This window comes from Lepidochelys kempii, chromosome 9 (genome assembly GCF_965140265.1).
Source record: "Lepidochelys kempii isolate rLepKem1 chromosome 9, rLepKem1.hap2, whole genome shotgun sequence".
In the NCBI taxonomy this organism is placed as follows: Eukaryota; Metazoa; Chordata; order Testudines; family Cheloniidae; genus Lepidochelys; species Lepidochelys kempii.
This window is the reverse complement of record NC_133264.1, coordinates 42274078-42301836: the sequence shown is the minus strand read 5'-3', so window position 1 is coordinate 42301836 and position 27759 is coordinate 42274078. Positions and strand designations below refer to the sequence as shown.

The window sequence follows — 27759 nt, the reverse complement described above, 5'->3', positions numbered from 1 at the left end:
TTTTCACATTTAGCGGAAAACCAATAGTCCTTATAGTTTTAACTTGAAATTTAAATTTGCATTACAATGCCCATGTACAAAATAACTATATACAATGTATTCAGTAATTACTTAAGTCAGCATAATCAACTCAGAATTTATGGTGTCTGAGGACTACTATGGTGGATGTACAGTATAAAGGAAGCAGGGGAATAGCCAAACTCTTTGTATGTCCAAATTTTAAATCTTATGAGTGATAAGTTGAAAGTATCTATTAATTTTTGGAGTTACAAGCAGAAAGAAAATATTTTAGTTGTTTTTGTAACCTTTTGTCCCTTCCTAAATTTAGCTTTTCACTTTAAAAACTGCGAGCTCAATTCATGTGCCTCATGATATTTTCTCTGAGTCACACCAGAATTGTTGGGCCGAGGCATTTGTTACAATATCTATGCTGACATGATCTAATACCCACTAAAAAATGCAATTACTGATGGTTTGGTGGAATACTCCCCAGTAAGGCTAAAGAGAATAGTGTGCAATGAAGACAGAATCCAGGAAAGTTCTCACTACACATCTTCTTACAACTGCACCTATATTATGTACCAACAATGTTGCAGTTCAAAATAAAGTCCCTGCTTGAAGGAATTTACTACTTACAGAAACAGAACAAATATGCAAGGAGAAAGACAGAGAATAATAATTAAATTACTTATAACATAGCATAATCCAAATAGTTATCTTAGAACACACTTGAAAAACTTTCAAAGACTTAATAGCTATCACAAAAATATTCAATTAACTGGAAAATTCCAAATAGATACAATTCTCAAACACTGAACTCACATCCATAAACACAAAAAGTACCAAATAAAAGGAACGTTCTGTTGTTTCCCAGTTAGTATTTAGTCTGACAGTTATATTTGGCCTGGAAATTGTATTTAGTTATTTTAACACAGCTGACTTGAGAACAAAAAAAAAAAAATCTGAAATTCTGCTGTTTTACAGGGGGGGAAAAAAAAAGCAAACTCATGCTGTTTTACCTCCAAAAGACTTTTTCGTATGTTCCAGCTTCACTCTTCTACCAGTGAAAACGTGTTGCCCTTCATTTCTGGCCGTATGTGCATCTTGACATGTCACCTGAAAAGTGTCAAGGGGTGTGTGAAGAGAAAGTCGTCACTGGAAAATTTTGGCTTATTCATACATATTGGGTCCTCAATGAGCTCCCTAGGCTTCAGAACCCAAGCTCCAGCCTGAGTCGCAACTTCAAAGAGCTTTGCTGTCCACACAGCTATTTTTAGAGTGCTTGTGCCACCCTCACAAACCTCACCTGTTGACCCGAGCTGGGAAGGTTGTTTCCACGGGCTGTGTACAAACACTGAAAGGACTGGTGACTACGATTCTTTTCCTTGACTGAGAAAGCAAAGCAAAGCCTTACATAATTTAACTACACACTGTAGTTGGCATAGTCGCATCTCAGACTGCATTTCATTCTTCCAGCGTTAGCTAGGGGACCACAAACTACCAGGAACAAACACTTTTCCCCAAAACATTGGGCCATGTAAAACTAGCAACTGAGCTGGCAGAGGAAGATTAGAAAAAGAATATTCTACACAACAGACGCAGTCTCATTTATGGTCTCTGGAAAAAAAATGCTTAATATAGCACTTCAAAAGAGATCCGCCTGCCTTTTTAAAAAGCATTAATTAAAAATTCTTAGTCTATCCCCACAAAATGTATCATTCTGACCCTGCCTCTGGACTTGCTAGAATAGTTTCAACAAAAAGCTGTATTTCTGATGCGGATGTTTAGAAAAAAAATTCTTTAAATCAAGACGGGGAAGGTAGAAGTCTTTAAATAAGGTTTTAGTGAACACTAAGATACTTTTTCCTGCACACAATATTCGTACTGATCGGTAGAAAACAAAGACAATGACATACTCGAAAGCCCACAGGAGTTGTAACACAACAGCAGTATCACTAAGAAGTTATATTAAATAAATTTTTAAAATATTTTTCAGAAGAATCTGCAAACTTCTGCAGTCCAGATTTGAATGCCAGCCCAACGCAAAAAACACACAAATACTAGAGCTGGGCAAAATTTTTCAGTGAATGCTAAATTGCCCAAAAAATGCTTCTAGGTCCAGGCAACCAGAGCAGTCGCCCTGGGCATCGTCTTCCAAAGGACTCTGTACCAGTCAGAGAGCTGGATTTTTTGGCTCAGTTTCTCCGGGTGGGCACCAAAAACATCGTCTGCCCTGGCCAGCAAAAAGGCCCAGGACCATTCCTCTTTTGGGGGGGTGGGAGGGCATCAAAACTATTTGTGAATTCAGGTCCAATTCAGTGAATAGTTTCAACCAAAAATGGAAGAGTCAAAAAGGTCAAACACCACATTTCAACTTGTCATTTCAAAATATCAGTTCATTATGAAATTTAGCTAATAAAAAGATCTATAGGTAAAAGTATCCAAAAACAACCCAAAATGAAAAATTAAAATGATAAAAAAATTTCAGACTGAACAAAAATGCTGCACTCAACCCAAAACAAAGGGGTTTGGTTTTGTTATTTTGGCAAGAAAAACTAAAAATTCAGTTTTAGTTTGAACTGAAATGAGTTGTTTTCATACTTTTTTTGATTCAACCCCTGAACTAAAAAAAAAACAAAAAAAAAACCAAAAATCCACCAACTATTTGCTAGGCTCTAACTAGGGATAGGGCAGTGTCATCAGTCTTTCTTGTTGGCAAACGAACCCAATCTCAAGGCCCAGGCACAGCCTCAAAGGACACTGCTATTCAAAAAGAATCTTTTCCCCATGTACATGAGTGGAAACCATATGGACAATCATTCAAAAGAGCCAAACTACTCCACTCCTAGACAACTGTCTCACACTTGCAATGCAGTGGGGGTTATTTCCTCAATTTAGGCCATCCACACATGATACAAGTTCACTGCTCTTCTGTAGAATGTCTCACAATCCTCACAGGAAGAAGACAAATACAAAGATTTCCTCCCCCTCATTTCTTCCATCTATAAACAGATAAGCCACCCAACTAGCTCTTCCCTTACAAAATTAAGGAAAAAAAATGTTGTGCAAAACTAATAAAGCTACGTCCCCGCTTAGAGGCGGATTAAGCTTTTGTGGGGCCCTGGGCCAGAGCAAGTAGGGCCCTGCTCCACTCCTTCCACCTGCAGGCCCCTGTCTCCTCCCTACTCCTGCTGGGGAAATGGGGTGAGGGTATGGGGGCTTCCTCTGCCTGCCCGGTGCTCCTGTCAGGGAGCAGGGTCAGGGGCTTCCCTGACTCCCTGGCAGGAGCACCAGGCGGGCAGAGTGGGGCAAGCCCCTGTGCCCCAACTCTGCTCCCCAGTAGGAGCGCCGGGAGGGCAGATGGAACAGGTTGGCGCCCATTTTTCCACGGTCCGTGGGCACAGGCCCCATTGGCCCATTGGCTAATCCACCACTGTTTTTGGTCCTGGATAGGAATTCCTCTCAAACAGGACCAACCATCTCCCCAACATTTCTGCTGGAGGGACCTGGCCAGAGCCACAATGCAGCAATAGCCTCGGTCCTAGCCCAGAATTTGAAACCACAGTAACAGTAAAAATCATTTTCAGTTATAGCAAGTTTTGTACCAAAAAGACTTCATTTAAAAAATAAAATTTAAAACTTACATGCTTGTCCTTTAGCGTTTCCTCATTGCTGTTCCCATTGCTGTCACTGGATGATGCTACACTCATTAAATGCTCATGTGATCCATTACTACCCAAGCTTCCATAGCCACTAGATCCACTGTTGTGTACAGGCTGCAAATATTAGCCATCAACTTTAACAAAAGTTAAGCACATACTGATAATTCAGAATGAGAAAAACTAGCAAGATACTATAGCTGCATGCTTTCTTAAGACCCCAGACAGGGATACACCCAAAGTAGTCAATAGGACTCTGGACAAAGCAAAGTTCATTGCAGGGTTGGGGTCGTTTGAAATATACTTTAATAAGGATAGTATATTTGACTTCTAATGAAGAAATCATAGCTAGTTAAACCACAGCATGATTTTGAATGCAACACTGACAGTATTCTACCTGGTCAAATATACCTATATCACTTTTGATAAAGATAAAATACTGTCTATTAATGTCTTTATGGTTAGACTGAGTGGGACTATTGTGTAGCTTCTTAAAATTCCAAATAAAGAAGTTTAAAAGATAACACCATCAGCCAAATAAAGAAATCAACTTTATAACAGTTTAAAAACCTAACCATTATCAGACAAAAAACCCTCAAAAATTAAGGATAAAGCTATAACTCACTCCATCATGGGATATTAAAAGCAAATTGTAGTTTTAAATAACTAAGTGTCTTGCAGTCTGGAAAAGTCATTAAGATTAAATAATTAACCTTAACTCTACCCCGTGTAATAGATTGACAGTCTTATGCATGGAATAGTGCCAGTATCTGTTGGATACTTGGGGAACTGCACGTGTTTGATTTGGAGCACATTAGTGGAGCATATGAATTTATGTGGCCCGAATCCAGTGATCCCCAAACTTTTCACCTCATGCCCCTACTTACTTGTCTGCACTCCCCCATCCCTCCCAGAGCTGGGGCTGGCAGCTGGGTTCCAGGGTGCAGGACTGGGGACCAGGAGCAAAGTTGGGTGGCGCTCCCTCCCCACTCTCCCATGGGAGCTGGCCCAGCCCCCAGCTGTGCCCCTGAAATGTTCCTCCATGTCCTGCCTCCCCCCAGGGGGCACACCCCACAGTTTGGGGACCTCTGTCCTAATTTGTCATACAGGAAGATCATTTTCCACCCAAAAGAGAAGTGTTATTTTGATCTCCTCATTATGATGCTGAACAGGCCATTTTGTCTGAATTGGGAGAATGGACTACAATGCAATTAATTCTTGTTACCGCTGCTATGGTGATGGGGCGGGGGAGGGAGGGAATATAACTTTTGTACTTAAAAAGTAAACTGTAATCATTTAAACTACTGAATGGGGAGAATAAAAGGCTGGGTACATTTGTTGGCGTAGGTTGTGAGATTCCTGGTGTAAAATGCAGATGGGATCATAAGGGCGTTAAGTTTTTGATTGTAAATTTGTGTAAAGGAACGTGTTACACAGTAGAGAATTAGATAATTAAACAAATGACATCTGTAAAATAGGGTAAATACACGGATACCACAAAGGGATGTTATGAAGACGAATGTATTAAAGATAAAAGACTCTTGGTACTGCAGTAATGAGGGCCATGTAAGTACCCAAGACCCCAGCACCATATAAAACCCCAGACCTTACCTGTAACAACAGCCGGTATATTTGTTCTGTGATTTCCTGAATGCTAGGATGAAGGATTTTATCTTCTGTGTAGGTGGGAGCAGCAAATACATCTTCATTTAAGGGACCACTGTAAAAATCATCATACCCAAAATATTCCAAATGCATGTAAAACACAACTTTAATCTCTCATATATATTAAATAGACTCTTGTTCCTATTCTATTGCATCTAAAAAAAACTTTGAATCTGATAAAATGTGCAACCTTACTCTGAACATGGCTTCTCCATTCTGAAGTAACTCTTGACAATATTGGAAAAACCTGCAGCACTTACAAATTTGTTAAAAGCATTTAATGTATTATAATATACACTTACAATCACAAAACCCAAATACCAAGATAAAAAAAGCAGTCTGAGTTAGTCATTTTTGTACAGCTCTCTTCCACTAATTTAAAAAGAGCTGCTACGCAAACTTGAACCCCCCACCCTCATTAATAAATATGAGAATCTAATAACTTGTCTACTTACGTCCTAACTTTGTGTCTTCCAATTATAAATGAGACTTTTCGGCTCCAAGGATTAATGAAACTAGACCAGCTGGTGTCCATAGTTATGTATTCCCCATTTCTAGTGCAGAATCTGATTGGTGAATAGTCAAAAGGCTGTCCACCATATTGAAGTACTATAATGCAAGTTTTAGAAAAAATGTCAGTTTTATATTCCATATTTAATGTGGAAATTATATTTAATATGCTTTTCTTCAATGTTTACAATAGTTTCACAATAACAAAAAAATTGAATATGTATATATTTATGGCAGACATAAGGTTTATCCAGTAGCCAAACTCGGGGTAATTTCACATCGAAGGAAAAATTACAAGTGTTTGGCCACCAGAGGAAACCAACCTTCACTGAACATGTTTTAAATTTATAAACGTTTAAATTATATTCCTTGCCCATACCAACATCTACAAACACATTTTAATGAAAATAAATCAGACTATTTGCAATACTGAATTTTTGTTCTCCAACATAAAATTATTCACTAGATAGAAGACCTAAATATATATATTTTTGTAAATGCATTTTGTACATAAATACTTGATGCCATCGTAGCAACACTAACTGCATCAAGAAAAATGTCCCCAGAAAAAATAACTGAAAAAGTATTCCAAAATTTATGCAAAAAGAGTTGACACTGACCAAGAGGCTCGTATTCTCTTTTCTGTCAATTCATTAATCAAAAAAAAGATCACTCAAAAATGACAATTATCTTTCTGATAAATGGCTAACATATTTACTTATTATGGCCATTTTGTCTACAAGAGTCAGATTTTACCCTAAGGAGCAAGAACTTTAATAATAATTCTCCTGTTTTGTTGTTGACTAGTGTTAAATGTTCAGCTGTAAACCAAATAAAAATGTATAGTTTAGTTTTTCTTTGCTTTCAAAACAAATAATCAGAAAATTGACTAATTCTATACAACCTACCAGCTTGTCTCCCCTTTAGTTCCTTGAAAGTTTTAAGGTCTCTGAATTCTAACTTGTATTTTGTAGAGTTCTTAGACTAATCTACCCTATTTGCCAATGTAAGAGATAACATACTTTTTTTGTGAATTGCTAGCATTAGAGGTCTGTCACTTGGGTGAAGATGCAATAAAACAGGGGTTCCTATTAAGTCCTGAGGTAGGTATCCCAAAAGAGGTACAGCTCTGAAAAAAAAAAAAAATTAAAAAAGAAAAAAAGTCAGTCAAGTAGAGTAAATGCACAAAAAATCCTATTTTGAAATATTTTATTTGAAACTCTTTTCCAAACTTTAGCTTTTTATTTTTTAAATTAAAAAAAAGTTATGTGGAATTGCATTGGGGAAGCATTCATATCAGTTCCATAGTAACATGTGACAACCCTTTGGAGAAGATTGCATTAATTTTTATAGCACTTACCTATGGCACCTACCCCCAGAGTATCTGAGTACCTCCCTAACATTAATGAATATTAATGAGTTTGTTCTCACAAAACCCCTCTGAAATAGGGCTGTATCCTCAATCTACAGATTGGGAGCTGAGACAGAGAGGTCATACCAGATGTCTGTGGCAAAACCAGGAACTGATCTCCTGAACTAGTCTGGTGCCTGAACTAGAAGTCCACTCTTCCTCACAGATTAAAGGTTTAATTTTCTGAAGAGTTGCCACATAGTCAGCCTGGTAGTTTAGGTATTTAAAAGGAATTAAGGAAGACTTAAAATGTTAGAAGCTGGTCTAGAATTTTATTAGACCACCATAACTTACCAATGACTTTGTTCCAATGAAGAAAGCTTTTACGTTCATGCAACAAAAACTCATTTATAGACTAGTTAAAATATGCATATTAGGGAGATTTTCAAAGCACAGTTGGCAACTAGGTGCTTAATTCCCACATGTGCCTTGAAAAACATCTTAGTACTACTCGCAGCATTCCTACTTATGCCAAAGAAGTTGATGGATAAGAAGTTATTGGCAAGATACAAAAACAACTACCTTTGTAGACATCAAGAGTTGACATCTGGGATTTCAGACATCTGCATTTTTGTCAGAGACAAAGTGCCTGACAAGCAGAGAACAAACTCCAGGGAAGCATGGTCCTTGCTCCCAAGGAGCCTAGAAGCATTACAGCACAGGCACTGCTTTCAGCAGTGTACTTCTGACAGTCCATAGGAGAACTCCCCTCCAACATGTTCGGTCAGCGTTTCCAAAAGCATGAAGTGCACCTCCTTGGGATAGGGGCTGGAGCACACAGACAGACCTCAACTATTCCCAAATCTCAGCATTCATTTAAGAACAGGTCTGTAGCCGTTGTGCTGCAGAGAAAACATGACCTGAGCATAACTGATCAAGCAATGTCTTCCTGAGTTTACAGACAGCCTGAAATGATAACCTCTCAGAGGTGAGCTGCCTGCTCATTTTAAATGAGTATGCTAATTATGACAGTTTACAATGTGGATATTTAAAGTACTTTAAGGCTACAAGCACATAAAGGAGAGGAAGTGTATTATGAAGGTTTCAATCTACTCTCAATGACTTCTCATTTTGGGTAGACTTCAATATCCCATGACCAGGTTGAAAGAGATGGGGGTGAAATTGGTTTCATTTTCTTGAAAGTAGGCAGGTGGAAGACACACTCAGCTAGCTTTCAAATAAAAATTTTAAAAAAATCTAATTAACCCTACCTTATGTGGTGTGTTGGAGTGCAACACCTGCCCTACTCATCTTAGCAACTTGAACTCTTACCACTAATTTAGTTATGAAGAAACATGCAAGTTTGGCTACCATTAAGCAAGAAGTCATCAGGCAAGAATTTTTAATCTGAATTTCAAGATACATATTAACAAATAAGGTATTGTCAAGTACATTCTACATAGCAGAACTGTTAGAATCATTATCTATTTCCACATACAATATCTCCTCCATGAGCTGATTAACAGCATTTCTAAAAATTGAATGGATGGTTAAGAGCTAAGGTTATTATAAAATTTACTTGGATTCAAATGTGTATATTGTTACTAGAAAGTATGAAGTATTAAGGAAACAGAATATGTGTAGAAGATACCTTATCTGGTCATTAACTAACACACACACACCCCCCAATATCTAAATTGTAACACTTATGTAACTGGTAGGAGAGGTTTATTATACACTATCAACCTTTACTGTGAGTTAAAGATTTTATGCAGGAATTAAATTAGACTCAAGAGAAGCACATATTGGTCAGTATATTAAAGTTCATATTTAAAGGTAACATGGCTATTGAGCATCATGTAATTGTAACATATGGTAGGAGTGACAGTTAATTACAGGGAAGGGTCTACTTTTTACCCAGCACATTGAATATGCAGATCTACTTGCATAATTAAGACAAATTCTGATTCTGCAACCCCTAAACAGACACTGGTCATCATGTAAGCTTTACTTACTTTGTGCAAGTCTGTTCATACTTTCAGTGTTACATTATGAACAACTTTTAGTTGACAGCAGGATCTCTATTATAAATATTTAATTCTATACTCTTAAACTGAAGCTCTAAAGTTGAGGTATTGTTTTACATAGTCTACTTGACTCCTGAGAGACTGATAATAAACTGCATACACATGCATGTCTTCCTAAGCATTCATCTCACTTGCAGTTTGGAAAATGTCAATGGTCCTAAAATTAATAAAAATGTATCAGCTATGTGGGCTGCGGAACTTATTGTAACAGTCTTAAAACCATCCTAAGTTCATTGTGCTGCAGCAGCCCTACTCTGCTCTACAATGTGGAGTACCACCGTTCAAAAATGTCCATTGGTTAAACTAGACTAAGAGGACGGAAGACCTCAGAGCATCAGCCACGAAGGAGGGGGGAGTGCTGTTCGCAGGGCCAAGGAAATAAGATGTTCTTCCTATAGTCATTCCCACTCCTTTTAAATTTAACTCCTGGAAATGCACTTTTGGAAAAGCTCTTCTTGAAGAGGCATCATGAGTCCAGCTCTTTTCCCAGGCTTAGCCTCACAAGCACAGTTGTTCGCTTTTAAGTGCTTAACCCTCGCTCAGGCCCAGGCCACACCTCAAGCTCTCACCCCGCCTCTTCCCTACCCCTCCTCCGAGGTGTGCCCCCTCCCCACTCCTTGCCAGCAGGGGAGAGACACTTGTGGGAGGGGAGAAGGGGAGCTGGCTGCCAAGCACTCACTAATTTTTTTTTCCTGTGGGTGCTCCAGATAACATGTAAATGGAAATCCCACAAAAGTGGCTAATGCTTCACATTTTATAAGATCCACAAACCAGAATGGGGTCAGCACCTATACTCACAGGTACCAGGGAGCTAGCAAATTTAGGAAGGGCAAACACATAGATGTGTTTCAGGCTTCAGGTAAAATGGCAGCCAAGCCAAAAAATCCAAGAAGTCCAAATGGAAATAAACAAGCACATGCCCTGCGGAGGAGGAATTTGAGGAAGAGGAGGGCCAATTGACATTTAAGCAGTACTCAAAAATAAAATTATTTCCTTTAGACACATTTGAGGTGATAAACACCAAAAAGGATACAGCAAAACCCCTCTCTCCAGCAAGTACCTGCTCATAAAGTCAAATTACACTCACTTCTGCACCTTAAAGATGATAACAAGTAAATGGAAATCCCACAAAGTAGCTAATGCTTCACATTTTCTAAGATCCACAAACCAGAATACTGAACAATCTGTGTCCCAAAAATTTATATTAGGTAGCTTCTCTGGAAAAGTATCTCATCCCATCTGAGGAAGATTTTTCTCCCACAGACCACCTCAGCAGAAAGATCAGAGCTCTTTGACCTATGTGTTTGTCAGAGCCACTATGGCATAATGTGATAAAGTCTGTGCACAGCACTTAACACTGCTGACCAAACTAAGTTCAAACTCAGAATAATTCACAGTAGTAGTTCAGAACCAGAGTGCTTTGAGATGGGACTATTGCCTAAACTGAAATCAATATAAACTTTGCAGCTAAGTCAGTCAAAGACAAAGTGAATAAATACAGCTTGTGAAACCACAGCACTGGTGTTGCAATGACAGCTACCATATAAGACAAAATTTTACTAAACCTAAGCTCTCAGAAACAGAGCCATCTAAAATCTGAGCTCTCAGAAACAGAGCCATCTAAAATCTGAGCTCTCAGAAACAGAGCTATTAACCAGGAATGTAAATTGGTTTCTTATGCACTACCAGTTTGCCTGCACAGTAGTACTGGAAAATCAGTTCTTAGAAGTAAAAGGTATTTATTAAAACATGGGAAGTGGTTATTGTAGCAACTATAAGTATAAAGGGAAAGGTGTTATGCAATCAAAATAAACATGCCATAGAAAATATATAAGATGTACTAGGTAAAGTGAAAAAGGGCAAAAAATTGTGAAATGCCTCCCAGTAGGTATAAATACAAAAGGAGTAAGCACAGAATTTTGAGACAGTTTGATCACGGCAACTGCTGTTTACCACAGGGGTTGGTCATATATGTACTTTTCCTTTCTGTATTAAACTCTAATAATCTGGTTAATAAATTGATTAAGCCTAGTTATTGGACGTCTCGTTATTAGTTTATATTGTACATAAAACATGCAAGTCTCTCTCCAGGTAAAGAGATTTACCTAGTCTCCACCATAGTTGCTGATGCTTCATGTGTGCCATATATTTTTCAGATAAAGTCACAACCTCCAATCTGGGGGCTTGATGCCTTATTTGGCTTCACCCCTGGAATGTGGATAATTACTCTAAGCAGATTCTACGTTCTTCAAATTTCACCAGTTCAACTTTTCATACGGCTCAAAGCAGGTTTTTCAGAATCAGACACAGCAGAAACAACTGCAGAGATCTCAATTTCAACTGCAACAAATGCTGCAACACGGGAAAATCATTTGATTCCTCTGCAGTGTTTGCCCTCAAGGACTCAGTAAAACTATAGAAGAGAATGGATTGCTATCTAATTGGATAGTGTGTGTCCACTGTGAAACTGTGCCAGCAGGGAATGCGTGTGGCATACAGTTATTTATTAAAATGTTCTCTAACTTTAATTCTTTGACTCCTTTTACTTAATATGTAAAGTTTTGTGGTTTTAAAAGCACTCTTCTGCAGAGACAACATCGCCCCACGTCAGCATAGGTGGGTAGAGCGATTGATTACTAGCGGGCAGTTTATTAGCTGGCAGGTATGTTTTCCATTTTCAACTGCAATAAAAGTCACTTAAAAATTAGCTGTTAACGAAATCCATACTGTGAATTCACGTTATAATAGATATAAGGTCAGTTAAAGTTCAGGGATTTTTGGTTTTTCTTGGTTAAATTCATTATTTTAAGAATGAGACACAGAGTGAGAGAGTGAGTGAGTATCTATATCTATCTGCCTTTATGCACCCTCTTGTAGTCCTTAGTATGCCAGGCTTTTTTTTTTTATATGTCACAAAACACATACATAAATAATATATTTGACAGCAATGTAAGATATCTGCTTGTTTCCTAAAACAGGGAAGTTAGTTAAGGGCTAAAACTGCTGTGTAGCTATTGGATATTTTGTGGAGGACAGATAAAAACAAAAAAATAGCTTCAGTTGTTCACCTTTCATCTATATCCTGGAACAAACAACTTGGTGTGTGCGTAGTTGTAAAAATTCTCTTATCCGGAGGAATTCTGGGTGCTGGGAAAAAAAAAAAAAGAAAGAAAAATAGCTTGAAAGCACTTTTCATCTGCATACATTGCTTTAGAATACCTGGATCTTTCTGTCAGCATGGAATAAATTTTAACTCAGACAGCCGTCTTCAGTGTTACTAACTGGCTCACATCCATTTGCACCCTCCTAATGACAGAGCGCAGTCCTGATCACCCATATATTACAATTTATAGCAATATTTTACCTCCAAGATGAATGTGTTAGATACAAACTCAAAATTGTTGTGTTTCTTGATCTCTGGATCACTCCTTGGGCATGGCTGAGCTTCACCTCACACAGGACCCAAGAGGGTAGTGAGACCAAAAGACAATGTACATTGCTTTAATATGCCACGACCTGATCCTGAGCCTGGTTTGGCTCCCAACACAGGTGAGGATAGCCCCAAAGCTAGTATTACTTTCACCCACTTGCAATCACCTGAAAGGACCACTGTGGCATCTAGGAACTGCTAGACTGCAGCTGCACTCTGGAAATGGACCCAAAAAGCCTGGCATAATAGGGACTACAAGAGGGAGCATAAAGGCAGATATTCTAACTTCACATCACTCAGGGATCCCTCTACACTGGGAAGTCTAAGTATCTGACTAAACCAGCTGCTTTGTGTTAGTGTGCTGGTACAATGCAGATGCAGCAGGGACCAGGATCTGACCTTTGAGGCTAGTGTGATTTGTTTCAAGCAGAATGGCTCTTACAAGCAGAATCAGATTCTTAACATGCCTATAGAAAACGTCTACCCAAGAAGACTATTTTCATTTTAGGATGGTTTTATGACTTGGCTCAAGCTTAACAGTTACACATTGCAATTCTGATGTTGCTTAAGACCATTGTGATTAAAATTAAAAGTACATAACTGAAAATGTGGGCCTATATGTTTTGCCATACTAGTTTTTCAGAAAAAACATAAAATGAATCCTGATAGTGTTGCCATAACTTCAGTTAGGTGCACACCTGCCTTATGATTACACATACCCAATGTACAAGTAAATCCTTATTTGGGCATCAGCATACTTGTGCATTTATAGGCCTTCCCTACCACAAAGGGCTCTGTGGTCCTCCTGTAAGGAGACAAATCTCACGCCATGTGAATAAATATATCCTCATGCAAAACATGTACAAAGAAGTTTCTCTTATCCATAATCAGAAAATTGATATTTCAATTTGCAATTATTTTCTCTGCTGTTTGTTTATGTTCCTTTTCAAGAACAATGTTGATGTCATCTTTCTCTCCACATCCCAACCCTCTGCAGGCAATTGAGGATACATATTAAGAATGAAATCTTGACACTAATGAAGTCAATGGCAAGACTTCCATTTGACTTCAGTGGGGCCAGGATTCTATCTAAGGACTCCAAATGAGCTTCAGCAATTACCTCAACTGCTGCATTTATATAGTTATTTTTTAAAAAAAACAACACATAATCATGACTTGGCTGTGAAAGCCCTATATTGCTGTTCACGAAAAGATGTGAAAACCCACAAATAAAAGTTTGAGTACTTTCCCCCTTAAATACTCATGTTGATAACACGAAAAATGGGTGGCAACCCTGATCTAGTTACCTCAGGACAGTTCTTACCAGACAAAGTAATTTTTCCTAAAAAAATTACACGTAATTTCATAAAACTGAATGTTTGTTATTTTAATAAAGCAGACCTTTTGGTTTTTACAGATAAAAAAATCACTGCATCTTAGTGTTATTACCTTCATAGCCAGAGTGCACCTTTTCTGCAAGCAACACACAGCAAAGCTGATCTTCTGCATTCTCAGTATCTTGTATTTTGATAAGGTAAGGAGTTATACGAAATGGGTGGTAGCAGATATATTCATGTTCTTTTCCTGCACTAATAATGAAAAGAAAGACTAATTAATTATTTGTTTTGCACAGAATTTAGTCTTCAGTGAGGTCTTCAGTGCAATAGCTCATGGACAGAAATTTCAAAAGTGCTTACGAGAGTTGGGCATCTAACTCCCTTAAGAACTTTGGAAAAAATCTCATCTCACGGTCTTCTTGGAGAGTACCTAGAGGGAGACCCAATACTGACTAGGGCCTTTGAACATTAACTGTAATGAGAGTAAGTTATTCTGTCATCTTATATAAAAAAACCCAACACTGTTTTTTGTAATGATTTGCACATTAACAACAAGGAGTCCGGTGGCACCTTAAAGACTAACAGATTATTTGGGCATGAGGACCCATCCGCATTAGCCACACCATCAGGGGCTCATTCACCTGCACATCTACTAATGTGATATATGCCATCATGTGCCAGCAATGCCCCTCTGCCATGTACATTGGCCAAACTGGACAGTCCCTATGTAAAATAATAAATGGGCACAAATCAGACATCAGGAATGGTAACATACAAAAGCCAGTAGGAGAACACTTCAATCTCCCTGGACATTCAACAGATTTAAAAAGTAGCCATCCTTCAACAAAAAACTTCAAAAACAGACAGAGAAACTGCAAAGCTACAATTCATTTGCAAATTTAACACCATTATTTTGGGCTTGAATAGGGACTGGCTGGCTCACTACAAAAGCAAATTTTCCCTCTCTTGGTATTGACATCTCCTTGTCAATTATTGGGAGTTGACCACATCCACCCTGACTGAATTGGCCTTGTTAACACTGGTTCTCCACTTGTAAGGTAATTCCCTTCTCTTCATGTGTCAGTATATTTATGCCTGCAACTGTAATTTTCACTCAATGTGTCTGAAGTGCAGGTTTTTTTGCCCACGAAAGCTTATGCCCAAATAAATCTGTTAGTCTTTAAGGTGCCACAGGACTCCTCGTTGTTTTTGTGGATACAGACTAACACGGCTACCCCTCTGATACTTGATGTTCACATTAAGTCACGTGAACATCACTCTATAATAACGGAATCTTTCTCTTGCCTTAATCCTGGTCTTTCCTTCAAAAAGGAATTAAATTTTATATTTACACAGTGGCTGTATGCTCATATGACCTTCACTTAGTAAAACCCCGCACAAAAACCTCTAGTACTCAAAGTAGTTTTTCTAGCTCAGCATCAATAAAATCAGAAGTTCATAGCTACAACATAACAAAACTGTTATTTGTGTACTTTTGAAGTATTATCGGAGACAAAAAGGACAGCTCTTCAGGGAATATTTTAGTTGACATATGGAACTTTCAATGTTACCAAGTTTCTATTCCTCATGCTTGAGAAGAGCTAGAAAAAAGGAACCCTCTAAAGGCTCAAAGAACCTGTCAGGCAAATAAAAATATATAAATTTATTATATTCTGTGCTTGAAGACACTTAAACAGAAAACTTCTTATCTGTTAATTTCCCCTCTTTAAATGCCATCTCTACTAATTCTCACTACAGGGTTGTTTTCATTTTATGCAGATCAGGTGTGTACTTCTGTGGTGGTGAGCAATCCAACTGGCCAAAAGAATTCTTCCACAGTAATAATAAGTACAGTTCTTAAAGAGAACGTTAATTGTGGTAAAAAATTAGCTGTTAAAGCTGAGCGATTGGAAAATTTAACTATCAAAGAAAAGTGAAATAGTGAGGGAAAGAAAAAATGTTGGCTGCAAAAAGAATGAGCCCTGCCCTGCCACCTAACAAGGAGAGTTACTTTGGGACCAACTCTGTGGCTGAAGCATGCCTCAGAGATGCCTGGAAATCAATCTTGCAGTGCCCTGTGAATGTAGAAATGAGGCCCAAACCTCTCTCCTGTACCTCTTTTTAATGGATATTGAGGATCTCTCTGCTTAAGACTTGCTACTTATCTGGTGGAATGGAAGAGAATCCCTACTAAAACTGATTCGATTTATGCCTTGTACAGATCTGTAATACAGCATCTGCTACATCTGGAAGTAGAGGACTGAAGACTTTCCTCAGCCATATGAGACAGAAGGAAATAAAATGTGATTTTCTGATGATTTGGGACTGGTTCTTTTGAGGTAAACAACCAGCCTCTTGACAGCTCACATGTTCTGTAATTTCTCTTATGAATGCACTGGATTCCAACATGAGTGGGAGAATCACAAATCCTAAGAGTTATTTTTAAATTTTAAATAAATAAAAGAAAGAAAGAAAAAAGAAATTCACTCCAAAAAATGAATGCTAGAGGCATTCCTGAAAACAATGCTGTGTTGGTTAATAAATACTACCTGGTTGTTCCATAAAAATGATTTTGACCAGAAATATGTTTCAATACAGAAATTAAGACTCTACAGAGAGAAATGGCCTTGGAGGGTAGGAACAGTCCGGACAGTACCCATTGCACAAGACTTAACCTCCACAGGAGGAACAGTGTATTTAGGTTGTTTGGCCAGCTTGTCAATCCTTCCAGGATCTACTGATGTGAGTGTTTGATATTACTGAAGACGACATGCTCAGCTTCAGTACCCCTCCTAAACCTGAAACTTCGATGTTTTGATAACTAGATCTTACAGTGAAGCCATCTTATAGAAAATGTATAATGGATTCTGAGGGTCTCATTTTCTTTCCCCCGCATCAGAACGATCTTCAAGACCTGGAATAAAATTCACAATGCTGGATTTCCTTGAGAAAGCAGAGTCTGAAACACACAACTCTAATGTTTCAACTGAGGGGGCCAGGATCCAGAAAAGCCTATTCCTATTGGTCAGTCAAATTCTTTGGCCTCCAACAGCAATAGTTCTCTATTCCTTGGGAAACAAGGAGATATGAGGCCTCCTAAATCTCTTTTTGTGACACTTAGATTTTTGCTGGCTTCCTGAGGCTTTTACACAGCTTCTTTTCCATTTTGGCTCGTGAAAGAAGCGTTCACTTCGTTCACGCTCTTGAAGAGAAAGTGTGCTCTGTCCTATGTCTGGGGACTGCAACCCGAAGGAAGGAGTCTAGTCCTCTTAAAGGCCTGGGTTGAATATTTTCAAGGGTGATTAGGGAATGTGACCACACAATTTTCTTAAGTGTCAATGGAAGTTGTGCTGCTAACACCCCTAATCACCTTTGGAAATTTCAGCCCTGGACAGAGGACCGTTTTCCCCATGGACAGGTAATGGCAGAATGCCCTCTTACCAACATTCAGTGGGGATGTTTTGGTTGGCTCGCTCCTAGTACTAAAAGGGGAAGGCTCTATGGGAAATCAGGACCCTGAGACTGACAGTCCCCAGGAACAATGGGGAGAGGCCAATGCTCCAGGTCAGCCTGAATGACAAGGCAGGCAGGCTGGCTAACCAGGGAGTCAGGAGGCCAGGGAGGTCCTGTCCTCTGTGTGAGCTGGAAATACCTGGGTCAGACAGAGTGGGGCCGAGCTAAGGAGAAAGCAGGGGCCCAAGCTGAGCTGGGGAGAAGAGCTGTGCCAGATCCAGAGGGACCAGAAAAGCAGCCCAGAGAGAGCAGACCCTGTCCTGGGAGCAGAGCTGCAGCCCCAAAGCCAGAGACGCAGCCTAGAGAGAGTAGACTTGCCCTGGGAGGAGAGCTGCAGCAACCAGAGCCATAGGGGCCAGAAAAGCAGCCCAGGAAGCAGGTCAATGCTGGGAGCAGAGTCACAGAAGCAGCCTACGGAGCAGATCTGTCCTGGGAGCAGAGCTGTAGCAACCAGAGGCAGAGGGGCCAGAGAAGCAGCCCAGGGAGCTGGAGCCAGAGCAGCAGCAGCACTGAGACAGAGTGGTGGAGCTGGGGCTGGAGCAGTCCAGAGCGGAGTGCTGTGAGCAGCTGGGGAGAGCTGAGTGCTGTGAACAGCTGGGCCCAGCACAGGGAGATGCCTCAGCCAAGAGGCTCTGCAGGCCAGGCTTGGATCGTAACCCCGACAGGGCGGGGGCAACACTGGGAAGAGGATCCTACCACTTAGAGCCTGAGAGCGTGTGGCCATCACCAGAGCCAGTGTCCAACCCCCAGCATCCCTACAGCACAGCCAGGGCTTGAGAAGAAGGCCTGGGACTTACAAGGAACAGACTGAACTGCCTGGACATTCCAGAGACACTGTTTGTGATGTTCCCTGCCATAGAGTGGGTTGATGTGTTTCCTTTAACCTTCCTCATTTTCCTTTATTCTTTTTAAAATTAATTGCCGATTAAATAACTTGCATTTGCTTTAAATTGTATGTAATGGTCAGTGGGTCAGAGAAGTGCCCAGGGCAGAGAGAGTACCCCGGAGTGGGGACACCCTAGCCCCTGTCCTAGGTGACCACAGCAGGGTTGGGGGTCAAGCCCCCCAGGAATCCTGAGCCCAGCCTTGTTGGGGTTATGAGGACTCTGCCAGACAGGAGAGTGGAAGGGGAGTCCTCAAGGGCAGGGAGACCACTAGGTAAAGGAAGTGGGAGCGAGGACTCAAATCCTTTCGCTAGCCCACTTCACCAGGGTAGTGCAGAAGCCAGGAAAGTTCCCCACTAACATCAGGTATGAAAGGACCCATTTCATGAAGTCAAATAGATGACTGGAATCTGGTATCTTTAACTGGCTGCAGTCTCTTCCAAAGACTTCAGGAGTTTTAAGGTAGTTATGGTCTAGACTGAATAGATCAGAGCTAGCACAAGGCTTCTGCCCTGGATGCCAGCTTTCATTCTGACAGAGACCATGCTATGTTACATCATGAATGCTCCCTGCCCTGGCAGAACGAGGCTTCCTGTGCCAGACACACAGCTGGCATAATTCTTCGTCTGCAACAGGCTGCAGGTATTCAGTATAAATGAAATATGTTTTGTATTTGGCCTTCTGCTTCCTTGACTGTCCTGTTTTTTCTCTTGGTGGGGGGGGGGGGGGGAGGTAAGAGGGGTAAGGAGGTAGGAAGCATGAAGGGAGCAGCAAAGAGAGTAGTCCCCATGGTGGGAGGAGGGAGAACACTTGTCCTCTAAGTGAGTGCCCAGAAAATAGAAAAAAATGGAAGGAGCTCACTACTTAAAAGAAAAAAACTGAGGAGAAAAGCCCGAAAACAGCAGTGTTCTGAACTGCTGTGTTTCATCTGCATGGGGGTGGCAGAACTAGCCATTTGTCAAGGAGTTGGGGCTTCTAAGCTCTTTGGCATATTGATGTCTTATCCTTTTGTCTCACACCCACTTCATTTCTGTTTCATCAAGACTGTTAACTCTCTGGTACAGGGATCATCCTCAGGTACCATACAGACAAGTAACAATCACAATGGCATTCTTAAGACACTAATGTAATAAATTAATAATGCGTGTTGAACTGCCCTTCATCAGGATCAAAGGAAGGACTGAGCAGAGATGGACTGAGTGGAATGTACAATATCCACTGAACTAAATGAAATGGAACCCTTCAATGATGGAAAACTTAACAAGATCAGTTTCATTTGTACCTAAGTGCAAAGGTAAAATTCCAAACTGATTAATAACGGAGACATGAGGAGGGTGAGGGAATCTCTTTTACTGGACCAACTTCTGTTGGAGAGAGACACAAAAGCTGGTCTAATAATAATAAAAAAAAAAGATTCCCTCCCCCCCTCCTTGTCTCCAATATCCTGGGATAGACAGCCTCAGCTACACTGCATTAACAAATGAGATGCAGTTACTTTCTATAACGATCTCTAAAATGTACGTTATGCATGGCCTCTGGTTATCTATGATTTGCCTTGCTTTCAGATCAGGAAAAAGACAGTGAATTAAGAAATCACATCCTACCCGGAACTCGTAATGACTGAGTACTTTTTGATATGCATGGTCTCAGTATATAATACTTCAAGTCTAATTTTAATATTTGGTCTTACCTAATGCGACAGAAAAATGATTTCTCCTCCATGCAGTCTGGTGTGGAATACTCTAAAAACAAACATTAAATGGATTTCATAACAAGTTGCAATAAACAGTTTAAAGTTTTGTATTCCAAAATGTTCATGTTACTGAAAAACAGATGTATTCAATGCTGAAAGTACTTACCAACTCCATTACAAATACTCCATGATGGCAATCTGTAAGGGGTTGTGGAGCTGTAGAAAACACTGACATCCTGAGGTGCCAAGAACTCCACAAATTTGGCATTTTTAAAGAAATCCCTCTTACAGCAGAGAATAGAGGCAGCTTGATCAGAGATGTACAAGACTTTCCCAGTAATCAGGGAAACAGCTACAGCAAACATGTCCTAAGCAATAACAAAATCTCAAACATTTTAGACAATTAAGAGAACATTTTTAATCTTCTCTCTGATATACAGTGGTTTAAAAATGGTATTTGGAAGTTCAAGCTAATTTGATGTTAAGTATTATTCATCTTGTCTATTTTTAACAAATAACAAAGGATTAAACCAAGTGTACTGTATGAGACATCAAATCTCAAGACAAATTCTTTTAACTGCCTGAAAAGTACATGTAGCTGGTATAAACACTTTAGGTGATGGTTTTAATATGTACTTTGATGTAGTTTTAGCAGTTGGTTGTAGAATCTTACTATATGGACTTGACTATCATAATGCAGAAGTTACTTTGGATACAGAGACAGCTGGACTTGGTCACTACAGTTCCGCCTTCATAAATGTTAATATCCCAGGCATATTTTACATTTATAAAAATTAAATTATTTAAGTGCTTTAAAGATGACACAAATCAATACATTCATCTACCGCCAAATGAATGTGCCCAGTGCTTAGTAATTTAGTACACTAATTTAAGGACAAGTGGTTAACACAAAAGTTAATAAACGGAAATCTATTAGATGGCCTAGTGATGTCTATCTTGTTGAAATAGATAATTGTTCTATACAGCACGTGCATCGATACCTTTGTCCAGTTCTGTTTCATACATCTTGAGAACAAAAGTTTGATCTCTGCTGCTGGAAACCTCTACAGTCGAATAGATCTCAGTGTGAATGAACGTTTGACATTCAGCCTACATTTTTTTCCCTTAATACCATCTCATCTGCTATTTATACACCTTTAACTATTCATAGGAACACAGAAATAGCCTTTCCTGATCAGACCAAAAGGGATATCTAGACCGGTATCCTGATAATAGCCAAATGAAATACTTCAGAAGGCGATGAAGAATTCTGTAGTAGACAATTATGGAATCACTGATGCATAAGGGAAGTTTCTTCCTCTAACCCCCATCAGGTAGTGATTGGCTTATGCCTTAAAACATGAACTTAAAGAACATTTTTTCTCCCTCATTGCTGTTAGACCCTCACAAACCCAGGGCAATCAGCTGCCACCTGCATGGACTACAAAGGCCCACATAAAGAGAGGTCAAAGCCCTCTGTTGTACTCTCTGGAAGGCAGCTAGAGGTAAATGCTGCCCCCCCACCACAGTATAGAGCCTTGGCCACTCAACTCTTGCATTCTCAAAAGCGGTCAGATCAGAGCATCCCTGCTGCCTCTCCAGCACATACCTCTCCCTGATCTCAGTTCTTGAGATAGTGGTGAGGAACATTTTTCTTTCAGCTCCTCCGCTGCCTCTCATTCCTAACTCTCTCCTACAGGAGAGCCCAAACCCTTCAAACCGTGTGTGCCTCTTACCCCTACTCTTTTTTGATTACAGTGGGGTGGTCCCTCCAGGCCCACAGCCTCCACCTCAGCTTCTTCGGAAGGGGTGGGGAATGTACCTTCCTCAGAAAATCCTAGGAAAGAAATAGAGAAGCTGGGGAAGGGGGTTTCCTCCCTCTCCTGCCAGCCCAGCATCTCCTGGTTTATCCCCAATGAAGGGCTTGCCTGGAGTCTCCCAACTCAGTCAGGCACCTCATCTATCCCAGATTCTGCAAGAAGTCTAGGGCAGGGATGATGACATCTGCCCTGATGTTAGCAGGTGCTTCCAAGCCCATGAAGTAGTCCAAATAGTAAGGAAAACCCCCAGGGCATATCTACACTGTAAACTTAAGTCGACCTACGTTATGCTGTCTTACAGTAATTACTGCAGGACTTCATGTCCACACTAAGAACACAAGAATGGCCATACTGGGTCAGACCAAAGGTCCATTCAGCCCAGCACCCTGTCTACTGACAGTGGCCAATGTCAGGTGCCCACTATTCTTCTTGTCAGTGGTGCGCATCCTCACCAGGAGCTTCCACTGAATTAACAGTGGCAGTGTGGTCAGGACTCCGGGCGCAGAGCTCCCCTCTAGGGGCAGCTGTGCTCCCAGTGGGGAGCAGAGAACCCAGAGGGGGCAGCTAGGCTTCTGGCAGGGGGAGCCGAGAGCCTGCAGGGGCAGTCAGGTTCCTGCCGGAAAGATCCATGTGTGGTGTCCTGTGTGGCTGCCCTGTTCCTGGCAGGGAAGCAGAGCCATGAAATTGACAATAATGACAGCCAACAGATGCAAGTTACTCATAACTACACCAACATAAGCCCTATGACTCTTGTGGAGGTGGAGTTATGATGTCTGGGTAGTAGGGCACATACATAGGCGGACAAGGCTGTAGTTTATACACTGATCTAATCGGGTTGATTTAAGCGGCCTTACATCGACCTAACACTGTAGCGTAGACCAGGCCCCATGCTGTTTGAAGAGTCACTGTTTTAATTCTGTCCTCCTAAATTCTTATTTGAATTTTCTACAATTTGTAGCCAGCTTTCCTGTACTGAAAGTGTCCAAAACTGAACATGGTAACCTAGGTGCAGTCTCACCAGATACATTAGCTTCCTGGTCTGTGAGGCACTACTTCTCTACACATAAGCCAAAGCAGTTTAGTATTTACCACCATACTTTAAGTTCCAGAGTGAACTTCTGCCAAAGATAATTTAATCATCAGATTCATAAGTATATGCCAGGATCAAAACCCTCATTTCTGGAGTGGATGCTTTGTAACAGATAAAGTAGCAGTCAGGGACGGCTAACCCACTATTTGGGATTAAAGTATTTTGCATTCTTTTCAGGTGTTTTTACTTATATAGCATATGGGATAATTGTTTAGTTGCAATATCCAGCATGATCAATTCTTTCCCATCACAGGGCAAATTCTTCAGAATGCAGTGTCCAATACCAGCAACAAAACCATCAAAGCTGCTGGCAATAAGGCATTAATCCATTATGCCCAATTTTTGTTTTGTTTGTTTTTTTAAAGAAATGTTACAGTTAAGAATTCCAACCACACTCACCAATTACATACACACAGCAGTAATGGGTCAGCATACTCACTGCATTTTTCATGATGTATTCTGAAGTAATGTTCTCAACTTCCTCCACCGTATGGGATGACACATCAAGACCAGAAGGATGGCTTTCATTAATCATCAGTAACTGGTAATATTCTTCATTGGCTACATAAGAATATTAAGGCAATTTTTTATCTTCACATTTCAAAATGTGACCAGTTAACATTGAGCCTGCCAACACTGACTGGACAGAAAGCATGAACTTGTGGTTAAGTACAGAACATGGTATCTAGGTTCTATTCCCACTTCCACCACGAGAAAAAGCATTTAACTTCTTCCTGTTTCAGTTTCTTCATCTGTAATCTGGGGAAGTTTATGTAGCTCATAAGGGTGTTGGGTAGCTTAGTTCATTACAATTTGTGAAGTACTTGGCAATCCTTGGATAGAAGGCATTGCTGAATATTGTCTATAATCAATGTACCACACAAATTGTAACTAAATACCAAAAATGTATTTTAAAATAAAAGAGTCGCACTCTACATTTTACTAGGTTTATTTTTAATATCTGAAAAAATAGTTCCTGTAAGTGCTAACCCAGCCCAGTCCCCTCGGCCTTTTTTGGCAGAGTCACAAACCCAAATTATTAAAATGCTACAACTACATTAGTTTTATGATCTTTCATTTATTATGAACTTGACTTTATAAAGAGATCCACATTCAGATACTAGTTCTGGAGCTGACATTACCTTTAACTTGTTTAATGCTTTTAAGTGCATATTTCAATGTTGCCAGCACACTAGATTTTCCTTTGATTCTTTTTCCAGGAGGAAGGCGTGCTTTCAGTTCCTGCAATGTTTTCCTCAATTCCTGTTGTGTTTTGGCTTTAGTGGATTGCTCACTGCTATAAAATTAAAACAAAAAAGTTACGCTGATATTTAAATGGATACCATACCTTCTAGAAAACCAAAGCCTTTTGACATTTATCATGTCATTAGACTAGTTCTAAAATTATACTAAACAGATTTGTAAAAGTATTTAGCTTCAAAGACACTTTAGGATTTGCGACATTAGCTAAATCGGGGTTCTCAACCTTTTTGGGCTAATGACCCATTTGTAAACTTGATGGCCTGTCACAACCCAGTAAATACCTCTAGTGCAAAAACACCTGTCTTACTAAATATTTTTTGCCCACAACATCTGATACACACATGAATGTAATAAATACACTAAGTACCTTTGAGGTGGCTCCTGTTACATGGGACTGGCTGAGCTAGTCTCCTGGTTTTGTGCATTGCGACCTCCAGAGTCACAGCTTCGCTCAGGTTTGGCCCAGTCCACCTGACAGATGGGCTGATGGGGCCAAATTTGTGTGAATGGAGTTGAAACCTGGCACATGGGGTTGCAGCAATACTCACCCATATTTAGCCCAGCCGGCCACCCCCCCTCATAACGGGGGTGGGAGGACAGTTGGGCCAAACTTGAACAGCACTGAAACCACACGCACTAGGTCACAGATGCCCAGGGCAGGGAACTAAATCCAGCCAGTCCTGTGGGACTGGAGCCATCGCTGTGAGGTGAGTGCAGGATAGGCTCTGCAATCCCACAACCCCAGGGTCTTCCAACTGCCCCGGGTGGAGAACCCAAACCTGAACTAGGGCCTCCCATGTGACCTTTGACATATTCTTGCAACTTATTTTTGGGTCACAACCACAGGGCAAGAGATCCTGAACTAGATTTACCAAATTTTAAATTAATTCATTTTTTGTTCATAACAATTACATCAAATAGCTTTATTCCGTCATTGTTTTAAACAAAAAAACAACTTATTTTAAAATGCACAATACTTATTTATTTACCTGCATCCACTGGTAGATGGATTATGTTCGGAGTCTGCAATCATCAGGCTAAATGCATTTGAGCTGAAAAAGAACCACCTCAGTGACGTTAAAGTCAAATATAAGTTGTGTTCAGCTTTGAGATCTCCATTTTCTATTTGTTACTTTTAATTAACAGATGAACTTTACACCAATGAAAGTGGTGATAATGCCAATTGAGCAGCTTCAGCCAAACTAGCTTGTGTGTAAATGTTATGTGTGCTTAAAAAGATGTAATTCTATGGTAGATTGGTGTGTCCGCTAAATCACTACAGAGTAGACTAATAATGCTAGAGAGTGTCCAGCAGCAGTGTCATTAACAGACCGTCATAAAAAAAGGTATGATGTATATCACCGCTCAATGGTTTTCTTCCCCAGTCTCCTCAAATAATAATACTCAGGACTTAAAAAGAAAGCCACAAGATATCATTAATGCTTCATTTCATGCTTTCAACTTGGTAAACAAGATTTATGCATGGGAAAGACACATTCTAAATTTGATTTTAAACTGAAGTTCTATTCTGAACTCACAATTTGACCACTTTAATCTAAATCAGATTACTGTTTTTAATCAATAAGATTCGGAGATTTGAGATGGTGAAACAAGCAGTTAAAAGCCTTACCTCACTGATCTATTTTATTTGCCTTAGCAGAAAATAGGAAGACAAACTTCTTTGCTGCACTTCCAGCAGGATTTTTACTATATTTTCCTCTTTTTATGTTCTCATATGGCTCTACTTTCAAAAGTATTTCACCATAGCATTATTCTCTTCAAGTAGAGGAAAGAAACTATGTAGAAGCAATCTGCCATCTCCCTATTATCGTATGAGCCAGTAATGAATGAATAAATAAATCAGCATGGAATGGAAAAAGCATTAAGCATAGGAACACAGCCCAACACAGATTATATTGTGTGTATTAACATGAAAGATGGTTAGATTTTAGAATCTTAAAAACATGAGTGGGGGAAAAAAAATCAGCATATCACCTTTTATGACAATGTAAAGACTCCACAAGCATTGCTGTATCTTTCGCATTTTCATCAGATTCATTGCCATGAGAATCATGGCCACTAGAGTAGTTTTCATTCATATACTTTCCACTGAAGTCGTTACCACTTGATCCACTGCTCATCTCAGTGTCCTCCTGAGAAGTATCTGGATGTCGTTCAGGCTCGGTTTGAACACCAGTCTCCTCAGCAATCATTTGACTATGGTTGATTGCAAATTCAGAATATCCACTCATTTTGTATTGCTGCTTTGATGAGTCTGACTGCCGAGAAATATTTCCACCGATTTCAAGCTGTTGTGGGTTCTGCTCCTCAATGCTAGAGGAGAACCCCCTGATCTTAATACAGTCCACTGAACACTCATTAGGAGTATTTGCACAGAACAAGAATTAGACAAGCCATATTCATGTTTGTGCTCTGCATACAAGATTGCCAGTCTTGAAGTGTGAATCCAAAAGCCTAAAGGGGGGTTGGGGGGAGAGGAGAGAGAGAAAAAAGTAAACTATGCTGAAATACAATTTGTTTTAATCAATTTTTTTTCAGTTTGATCAATATTAAAGTTCCGTTATTGACCAATCAAAACTGAAATAATGAAAAAGCTTATTATTAGAGCTGCAGTTTCAAGAGTTTCGTTATTAATATTTTTATCCCAGAATTTGACACCTTTAAACATTTTACACACCAATACATTTCCGTAATTAATTCAAGGCTAACAATATTATAACAAATATTCATTTTGGCATAAAATTCACAGGGGAAAAGGAAGTTGAAATAAAGTGAAATTTTTATTAGAAGACAGCCTTTTCAAAAATTTCAATATTAATCATTACTTAGTCTATATCATTTCTGTCATGCTTACTGGCTGGAACTGTATCTTACTGCTTCTGCTGAAGACTTAACACAATGAACTATACTAATCTCATTTTCTTATTTTAAAAAATTCTTTCCTCTGTTGCTGCACGAGAGACCCACAAACAGAGGAGACTGACTATCCAGTGGAAGCAGTGAATTGACTACGTATTTAGTGCATGTTGAGGATAACCTAGAGAAAAAGAATTCTCTCATTTCTTTCAATTACATTAAGTGTCAAAAGGAAAAAAAATCCAGACAGAAGTGAATTTTTTAAACTGACCTTTTAAGATTAAGTACAATCAAAAATGTCAAGTAGTGCTTTGGAAATTTACCTCTAAAAGAAAGAAAAAGAACTGCTATTAAAGCAGTTTCAAATTTTAAAAACCAACATCAACATTAAACATTATTAAAGCAATAACAAACATATTAAGGACCTGCCATCAAAAGGTAAAAAGCACCAAATAGTCATCCTTAAGTAGCAAACTAAACACCAGAAAAACACATAGGCAAAACAAGATCAGGAAATTAGATTTCTCTGGTCCACAGACAGCAACACTTGTTCCATAAGAATATGCTTAGCGGTCATTTG

At 39.7% G+C, this 27759-nt stretch overlaps 1 protein-coding gene across 13 annotated transcripts in view; it reads right to left on the bottom strand.

Annotated features, from left to right (window-relative positions):
• The window catches only part of PER2 (period circadian regulator 2), a 73185-nt gene that overhangs the window by 24659 nt on the left and 20767 nt on the right, over positions 1-27759 (bottom strand). For 10 of the 13 annotated variants that reach the window (XM_073360018.1, XM_073360014.1, XM_073360016.1 and 7 more), the window contains 13 exons: positions 26298-26777; positions 25292-25354; positions 24182-24336; positions 23479-23600; positions 20296-20497; positions 20127-20178; positions 14152-14291; positions 12341-12419; positions 6857-6963; positions 5780-5933; positions 5271-5379; positions 3645-3776; positions 1020-1116 (listed from right to left, as the gene is read on the bottom strand). In XM_073360018.1, the coding sequence (XP_073216119.1) occupies positions 1020-1116; positions 3645-3776; positions 5271-5379; positions 5780-5933; positions 6857-6963; positions 12341-12419; positions 14152-14291; positions 20127-20178; positions 20296-20497; positions 23479-23600; positions 24182-24336; positions 25292-25354; positions 26298-26554 (1669 nt within the window). In that variant the 5' untranslated portion in view covers positions 26555-26777. The other 3 variants (XM_073360021.1, XM_073360019.1, XM_073360025.1) reach the window with 3 other exon arrangements.